Source organism: Rhinopithecus roxellana, chromosome 19 (assembly GCF_007565055.1).
Source record: "Rhinopithecus roxellana isolate Shanxi Qingling chromosome 19, ASM756505v1, whole genome shotgun sequence".
Taxonomy (NCBI): Eukaryota; Metazoa; Chordata; class Mammalia; order Primates; family Cercopithecidae; genus Rhinopithecus; species Rhinopithecus roxellana.
In genome coordinates, this window is record NC_044567.1 from 25178529 (window position 1) to 25187654 (window position 9126).

The 9126-nt window shown below is 42.5% G+C and overlaps 1 protein-coding gene across 1 annotated transcript; it reads right to left on the reverse strand.

The window, feature by feature from the left end:
* Positions 1-2853: 2853 nt before the first annotated feature.
* On the reverse strand, positions 2854-8123 carry SMG8 (SMG8 nonsense mediated mRNA decay factor). Its single transcript, XM_010376822.1, has 4 exons — positions 6323-8123; positions 5605-5750; positions 4497-5369; positions 2854-3299 (listed from the first exon to the last, which is right to left on the reverse strand). The coding sequence occupies exons 1-4, from the start codon at positions 8079-8081 to the stop codon at positions 3102-3104; spliced, it is 2976 nt and encodes a 991-aa protein (XP_010375124.1). The 5' UTR covers positions 8082-8123; the 3' UTR covers positions 2854-3101.
* Between the last annotated feature and the right edge of the window lie 1003 nt (positions 8124-9126).

Below are 9126 nucleotides of genomic sequence, written 5' to 3' on the forward strand. Positions count from 1 at the left end.
AAAAGGAGTTTCGCTCTTGTTGTCTAGGCTGGAGTGCAATGGCACGATCTCAGCTCACTGCAACCTCTGCCTCCCAGGTTCCAGCGATTCCTCTGCCTCAGCCTCCCGAATAGCTGGGATTACAGGCATGCACCACCTGGCCTGGCTAATTTTGTATTTTTAGTAGAGACGGGGTTTAGTCATGTTGGTCAAGCTGGTCTCGAACTCCTGACCTCAGGTGATCCACCTGCCTCAGACTCAAAGTGCTGGGATTACAGGCGTGAGCCACTGTGCCTCAATAATTTTGTATTTTTAGTAGAGATGGGGTTTCACCATGTTGTCTGGGCTGGTCTCGAACTCCTGACCTCAAGTGATCTGCCCACCTCAGCCTCCCAAAGTCCTGGGATTACAGGCTCATTCTTACATTTTCTAAGAAGACAGAACAACAGGAAAAGTATGAATTCAAAATCAGAGTTCTGAATTTTTGTATTATTTTATATAATTTTATTTTAATGAAGGTAAGAGAAGAAAGAGGAGCATTTACTTTTTTTTTTTTTTTTTTTTTTTTTTCTGAGATGGAGTCTCACTCTGTCACCCAGGCTGGAGTGCAGTGGCAAGATCTCAGCTCACTGTGACCTCCGCCTCCCAGGTTCAAGTGATTCTTCTGCCTCAGCCTCCCGAGTAGCTGGGATCACAGGCGCACGCCACCAGGCCTGGCTAATTTTTGTATTTTTAGTAGAGATGGGGTTTTACCATGTTGGTCAGGCTGGTCTCAATCTCCTGCCTTTGCCTCCCAAAGTGCTAGGATTACAGGCATGAGCCACCGCACCCAGCCTCTGTATATTTTTAAGTAAAAGAAAATGGCTTTAAATGTAGCAAGATGTGTTAAATACATATTTCCTATATATTGAGACTAAAATCTACAATTCTATTTGTCCAACATTTCAAAATCAGTGTGTCTATAGAAACATGATCAATTACACAAGAGTTTAGGTATGTTAACTTACTTTGTACTTACCTAATTGGTGATATATATCTAATTGGTGATAAAGCACAATATACCACTATATCTCCATCTGATTGGTGATAACTAGATGGTGATTAAAATTAGATGGTGATATAGTGGCATATTGTCATGTTGATGCTGGTGAATTACCATAGATTGGTAATATTTTTTTTTACTTTTTTTTTTTTTTTTGAGAAGAAGCCTCACTCTGTCACCAGGCTGGACTGCAGTGGTGCCATCTCGGCTCACTGCAACCTCTGCCTCCCAGATTCAAGTGATTCTCCTGCCTCAGCCTCCCAAGTAGCTGGGACTACAGGGGTGTGCCACTACACCCAGCTAGGTTTTGTATTTTTAGTAGAGATGCGGTTTCACCATGTTGGCCAGGATGGTCTTGATCTCTTGACCTCGTGATCCACTTGCCTTGGCCTCCCATAGTGCTGGGATTACAGGCATGAGCCACCGCGCCTGGCCCAAGATTTTTTTTTTTTTTGAGACAGGGTTTTGCTCTGTTGGGGTGGTATGATCACAGCTCACTTGCAGCCTAGACCCACTGGGGTCAAGCCATCCTCCCACCTCAGCCTCCTGACTAGCTGGGACTACAGGCATGCACCACCACATCTATTTTTTCTTTTTTTTTTTTGTAAAAACAAGGTCTCACTATGTCTTCCAGGCTGGTCTTAAGGGATCCTCCTGCTGCTTAAGCCTCCCAAAGTGCTGCAATTAAAGGCATGAGCCATTGTGCCCAGACTGATTGATAAGATTTGGATCACTTAGCAAATTGTTTCACAGTACAGGAATTTTTTTTTTTCCAGGAATTTTTAAAGAATAGTTTGCATTGATCGGGCAAGGTAGCTCACGCCTGTAATCCCAACACTTTGGGAGGCCAAGGCAGGTGGATCACCTGAGGTCAGGAGTTCAAGAACAGCCTGGGCAACATGGTGAAATCCTGTCTATTAAAAATGCAAAAATTAGCTAGGCGTCATGGCATGCGCCTGTAATCCCAGCTACTCAGGAGGCTGAGGCAGGAGAATCACTTGAACCCAGGAGGCGGAGGTTGCAGTGAGCCAAGATCACACTACTGCACTCCAGCCTGGGTGACAGTGAGGCTTCGTCTCAAAAAAAAAAAAAAAAAAAAAAAAGAAAGAAAAAGAAAAAAGAAAAAAAGAATAATCCACATTAATATACTGGATTAAAAAGTTTAGTTCAGATAATATTCATTTAAAATATGGTATCTCATCAGGCCAAGATAAGAACAAAACAGTTTAAAGTACCAGAATTGTGAGTCAACCAATTGTGCTTTTTTTGGAATTAAGTCAAATATCTTCATATTATTACCAGATAACCTAATCTCTCAACTTGTTTCGAAGATAATTTCAAGACTAGCATCTTAATAAAAATCCCAGCTAGGCTGGGCATGGTAGCTCACACCTGTAATCCCAGCACTTTGAGAGGACGAAGTGGGTGGATCACCTGAGGTGAGGAGTTTGAGACTAGCCTGACCAACATAGAGAAACCCTGTCTTTACTAAAAGTACAAAATTAGCCAGGTGTGGAGGCACATGCCTATAATCCCAGCTACTCAGGAGGCTGAGGCAGGAGAATGGCTTGAACTTGGGAGGTGGAGGCTGCAGTGAGCCGTGATTGCACCATTGCACTGCAACCTGGGCAACAAGAGTGTAACTCTGTCTCAAAAAAAATAAAATAAAATAAAAAATAAAAAAAAAAACCCACCACCAACCAAAAAAAAAAACCAGCTAAAACATTATTTTAACAAAAACAAGATTTTGGCTCAACATGGTTATGCAATATTCAGTTATAACAGAAACATGTTTAATTATGGAGAGTAAAACAGAAACGAGAAACAACAGGTATCATCCATGTATTTTATATTCTTTTCTAGAACAATCAATCTTTATTAGAAAGTTGTAGCCATGTTTACAATATATATCAACAATATAATAAAACAGTGGAACAAATTAGTTTCCAAATACTCAACTCCTGTAACCAAAACACATTTTGGATTTGGGAAAACACAGTAAACACATACCAAAAACACAGCCACACATACCAAAAACAAAAACCAGCTCAAGCATAGGATTGAACTGGCTGGAAAACACTTATTGTGTTACTGCCTTAAGAACTCCTCGGAGCACCTTGTAGCTCATTAACTGCACATTTTCCTTAGGGGGGAAACAAGGTCCTCTCTCCGTCACATATGCATAAGGAAATCTCAAAACCCAAAGGCCATCAGGTGGAAGGGTGATTTCTTGTTTTTCTGGGTAGAATACCGGACATGGTGGTGGGCCTGGTTGAACCTGAAAAACATAGGTAGTATAATTATTTTCACATTTCTCAATATGAAACAACTGAAAGATAAATGCCTAAACAAACGATAGATTCAAAGAATATATAAGGCCAGACGTGGTGGCTCACGCCAGTAATCCCAGCACTTTCGGAGGCTGAGGAAGGTGAATCACGAGGTCAGGAGTTAGAGACCAGCCTGGTCAACATGGTGAAACCCCATCTCTACTAAAAATAGAAAAAATTAGTCGGGTGTGGTGGCATATGCCTGTAATCCGTTACTAGGGAGGCTGGGGCAGGAGAACAGCTTGAACCCAGGAGGCGGAGGTGCAGTTAGCTCAGATAGTGCCACTGCCCTCCAACCTGTGCGACAGAGGGAGACTCTGTCTCATAAAAACAAACAAAATAAATAAAAGAGCATATAAGATTAAGCAGATATGGGTATACTCCTAACTCTTATTGTATCCAATATATTATTTAGTCTCAAATATTATTCTGCTTTTCTCCAGAATTTTTTTTTTTGGTGGGGGAATGGAGTCTCAGTCTGTCACCCAGGCTGGAGTGCAATGGTGCAATTTCAGCTCACTGCAACCTCCGCCTACCAGGTTCAAGTGATTCTCCTGCCTCAGCCTCCCAAGTAACTGGGATTACAGGCACCTTCCACCATGCCTGGCAAATTTTTTGTATTTTTAGTAGAGACGGGGTTTCACCATGTTGCCCAGGCTGGTCTCAAACTCCTGAGTTCCGGTGATCTGCCTGCCTCGGCCTCCCAAAGTGCTGGAATTACAGGAGTGACTCACCGTGCCCGGCCTTTTCTCCATAATTTTAACTTCAAGCTCTGCCTTTGAATGAAATGATGTGAATTGATGGTGTGAATGGATTAAAATACCCACAATGTATCTTTTAAAAAATAGAATATTAGGTATAGAAGGTATTTAAATTTAAGACCTATTTAATTAAATAATTCATTTTTTAATTTAATTTTTTTGTAGAGATATAAGTCTCACTATGTTGCTCAGGCTGGTCTTAAACTCCTGGGCTCAAGCAATCCTCCCATCTTGGCCTCCCAAAGTTCTGGGATTACAAGCATGAGCCACTGCCCTCAGCCTGAAATAATCAGTTTTGATGCTAACTTGTACTTTTAAAAATCAATCAAAACAAACATCAGCATTTTTTACTTGTTTGGGGCGGCAGAGGGTTATATTTCTTACCTGAGGCATTAGTATTATCTGCAAAGGAGCATCAGGAACCACAACAAAAAGCCTCATAAGTTGAGCATAATGAGGTTTCAGCCCTCTACCTTGAGAGGATGACAGAATATATAAAGGCATGTCACTATTTAGGGCTTTTAAAGCTGATTCCTTTGGCCCACTTCCCATTACTTTCATTACTTTGTCAGGCCCAGAGCACATGAATCTCCGTCCTCGAGAGTCTTCGTATTCAAAGCCCACAAAAGCTCGAGCTATGTCATCTCGCCGTCTTCCTCTTCCCATTACAACTGCACTTCTCTTTCCAGGAATAGCTTTATTTGGAGCAGGCCAAGAGTTTGTGTCTAAGTCTCCTTCATCTTCAGCTCTAGTCCTGATGACAATGTCCCAAGGCATAAGATAATTTGTTCCTGGAATGAACCCCTGTTGGTCCAAACCTGTATGAAAGTTATAAGACTTAGCAGGGCCTAGTTTAACCAAAGACCAGCTGGAGAATTTGGGTAGGAGACCTTTAGGGCAATTTGAATGTAGCATGCCTGGGAGATACTCAACTGTGGATGCCTGTCGATCAACCAAGTTTGGTCTCTTCTCAGTTTTCACTTCTACTTGACCATGAACTTCTGGATTATCTCCTCCTGCTTGTGGATCAGCTGGATAGGTACCTAAGCTATCTGTGGATTGGCCCAAACTCAAAGCTAAACTCAGGCTTGTGCTCTCTCCTTGGGTTTGAGGTTCTTTTTCTTTAAGTTTATCAGCATCTGAATCTGGAGGAGCAGGAGAGGATTCATTTTTAGCAGGAGCAGGATCTGGAGTACTTGGTTCAAATACCGGGAAATTGATATGATCCAATTTTCCACAACACTTTTCTTCCAGAAGCTATAGAGGGGAAGAAAAAAAATTCAGTACGTTTTTCATTTTAAATAATACATTCTTCATTCTAACAAGATCAGTAATTGATGTGTAAGTAAATATGTACACATAAAGAACTTGCTCTTGTTTATGTATTATACTGCAGTTGCATTTGTTTTCTACTTATTCTGCTATTGAAAATATGTTTTTACTCAGATGATATTTAACAAAAAAAGAAGGAAGAAGAAAAAATTCAGTCTACCTGATAAAAGTCATAATTGGCTGCTTTGATATCAAAGGGATCATCTCGAGGTGCTTGTTTCCTTCCACAGTTGCAAGCACCAGTAGATCGAGCTCGGCTATTGTGATATAGCACAGGGGGATTTCTATCGGCCTCTGGTTTTTCTCCTGGAAAATGTAACAGCCACTATTAATTTCACAAACACAATGTGCAGTCAAATTTACTTTCCATTCTACAACATCTAACCCCACAAATACTCCCAAAAATTCTTTGGAAAGAAAAACAAACAAAAACCTTACCTAAATACACATAACAGAAGAAGAAAGTGAAAATATATAAAATAATTTATATTATAAATCTAAAGTTTAGAGTTTTTAAGTGAATTTTTCCTCCTGCTATCATCATTATCATCATGTACCATCATGTAACATAACATTCATTTAAGTTCAACAAATTCTCCAAGGCAGAAATGTTAATATGAAATGTCTGAAATTTTATACTACTTAATAATTCTCATTTACCAATTCACTGGGACTTATTCTTTAAATAAAAAAATAAGAAAGTAGTCATAGCTGGTATTTTCCTTTTACAGCAGGAGAGAAAACGTATAGCTGATACACCTAAATTTCTGTAGGGCTCTTTCTAAAATATCAATACATAGTGAACAGACTATCTTAAAACAAGAATGAAAACATAGCTCAAAGTTTTGATTTCAAAATGCTGAAAAAATTTTAGCTACCTGATTTAGGTAATGAGTGAAATTTGTGCACACAGTGTTGATCAGTTAAACTCCTCTCCTCACAGAGCTGATGGCCATTGCTCCAAAATTTGTAGCAGTCCTCATGTAACTGCATGGCATATTTATGAAATGCTGGACCTCTAGCATGTTGACTGTATACTCGAAGAGCCTGGGCAAGCTGATTCTTATGGACAGTCATTGTGTAATTATGAGGCAAATTTGACTGGTAGGCACTGTGGGCCATGGGTAAAGCTTTTTGGCATCGATTTTCTGAGAATTTTGTGTCAATATCCAAAAACCCTTCCAAGACTTTAATACTGCTTAAAATCTTAGATGTTAGCTCTCCAGTGGGTGACCCCAAGTCCTCCTCTTTCCCATCAATAGCCACTTCATACAGTTTTGAAGCTGCTGAGATCCACTTCTGATAAGTAGGAAGTTCAAAATGGGAAGGCTGTGGGTTCCTGCCCACACTGTCATCGAAACCTTTCTTGCTTAGGACTAGCTCCACATGCTGCCATAGGAATTCCCGAAGAGTGAAATCCACTAGCTGGCCTGAAGAACTGGAACTGCTGCTGTCAATGTGAAAGGAAAGTTGTTGTCGGCTGTGCTGCCTCATTACCTGGTATCGCCTAGGCCCAGAAAGGGGTGCAGGCACCAGTAAAGATTCCGGGTCCTTCACAGTACAATGATTCCTAAGTTGGTCCAGTAACATACCTACTGGGTCCTCCTCCTGGCTTCCGGGTACTATGTACACGAAAGCTTGGTTGGCAGGCACAGTAAAGAGGCAGTTGATGCTCTGATTAGTCAAGACACGACTCTTCCGGAAGATTCTATAGATCTGGTCCTCCAGGGCATGCTGCAGTCTCCTTTTGGGAGAATGTTTCTTGGGCTTGTCTGGATGAGCTGGGTCTTGGTTCCGGGGAGGTTCTACCTTGAGGGCTCCATTGAGTTGAAAGAGGAAAAGGAGTCTAGGTGGGCAAGGTCGGCAGTTTAGCTTCCAGTCTTTGCCAACTGGACAATCCTTAATGGCTGTTTTAAGGAGTGGCAGGACCTTCTGTCTCAGCCCATCTAGGGCTCTGAATACTCGATCATAAGTGATATCAAAGGAACAAGTGGGATGGACCAGAAGCAAGATATGACAGACAGAGAATAGGTAAAGGAGACTGAGGCACTGCAGCTTCTCTTGATGCTTCCAGAACTCGTGTGCTTCTGCATGAGGTAAAGAGAGTCCACCTCCAGCTTCCCCGCTCTGAAGAGCCCGACAAGCCCGTAGAAGCTGTGAATTGTCACAGATGGAGGTGAGGAGAAGATAGAGAACTTTGCTTTCCTGATTGTAGTAGGCCTGCAGAAGGCTGTAGTCCTGGGAGCCTGCCTCCGTTCGGTTACCTTCCGCGGCAGCTCCACTTCCCCGAACTGAATCCCCGTCTGCAGCCCCAGGGTCTTCGGCTCCACCGGCCTCACCCATGGCGCCAGCCTCAGCCCTGATTCCAGGCCCTGGATCCCCAGGATCTTGGTGGCGAAAGACTGGAAAGACCTGTCGGTCGCACACCGTATTCACAAGAGAGAACTTCTCGGAATTCAGGCGTAGAGCCGTCTTGCCGAAGATTCCCACAACACAGATCTCATCCTCCCGCCATGGAGGCTCCGGTCCGCCAGCCGCGCTCCCTCCGCCCTCGGTAGAGGACCCTCCGAGACTTTCAGAGCCCATCCAGGCTGACGCTCCCATTAGAAGCTCTCGCAAGCTCACGGGACCCGCCATAGTGCAAAGCCTTCTCTAGAGTCCTTCCGGTCCGTTAGTAAAACCGACCGGCTTTTCTCCAATTTTGAAATCCTTCCTACGCTTCTTCAGTTCCTGCTTTCCCGTCACTTGGGTTCCGCCTCCTCTTCTCTCCTAGTTTAAGAGTTTCCTCAGCTGTAGGAACTGAGATATCAAAACAAACAAACAAACAAAAACAAAACACACACACACACACACACACACACACACACACACACACACACACACACACACACACACACACACACACACACACACACACACACACACACCCCTGGGGACGAGGGCGGTGGCTCATGCCTGTAATCCTAGCACTTTGGGAGGCCGAGGAGGGCAGATAACCTAAAGTAAGAAGTTCAAGACCAGGCTGGCCAACATGGTGAAACCCCATCTCTACTAAAAATACAAAAATTAGCCGGGCGTGGTGGCGGGCGCCTGTAATCCCATCTACTCGGGAGGCTGAGGCAGGAGAATCGATTGAACCCGGGAGGCGGAAGTTGCAGTGAAACGCAATCACACCATTGCACTCCAGCCTGGGCAACAAGAGCGAAAATCCATCTCAAAAAAAAAAAAAAAAAAAAAAAAAAGAAAAGTAAAAATTAGTCAGGGGTGGTGGCGGGCGCCTGTAGTTCCAGCTGCTCAGGAGACTGACGCAGGAGAATTGCTCGAACCGGGAGGTGGAGGTTGCCGTGAACCGAGATCCAGCCACTGCACTCCAGCCTGGGCGACGGAGTGAGACACCTTGTATCCAAAAAAAAAAAAAAAAAAAAAAAAAAATTGTGAAATATCTTTGTGTGTAAATTATAACTTGCAGAACCTCTTTAACTAGCAGGCATATTGACAAATAGCTGCCAGGATAAAACTTACAACCAGATTTAAATGTATAATTATAACATGTTTATTATTCTGGGGTTTTGTAAAAAAAAACTTTGAATCTAAAAAAATTATCTATAGCACTATACAATAACATGACTGAATCTTTAAAATAAATGTTGATTGAAAGAAATCAGAAACATATATATACCCT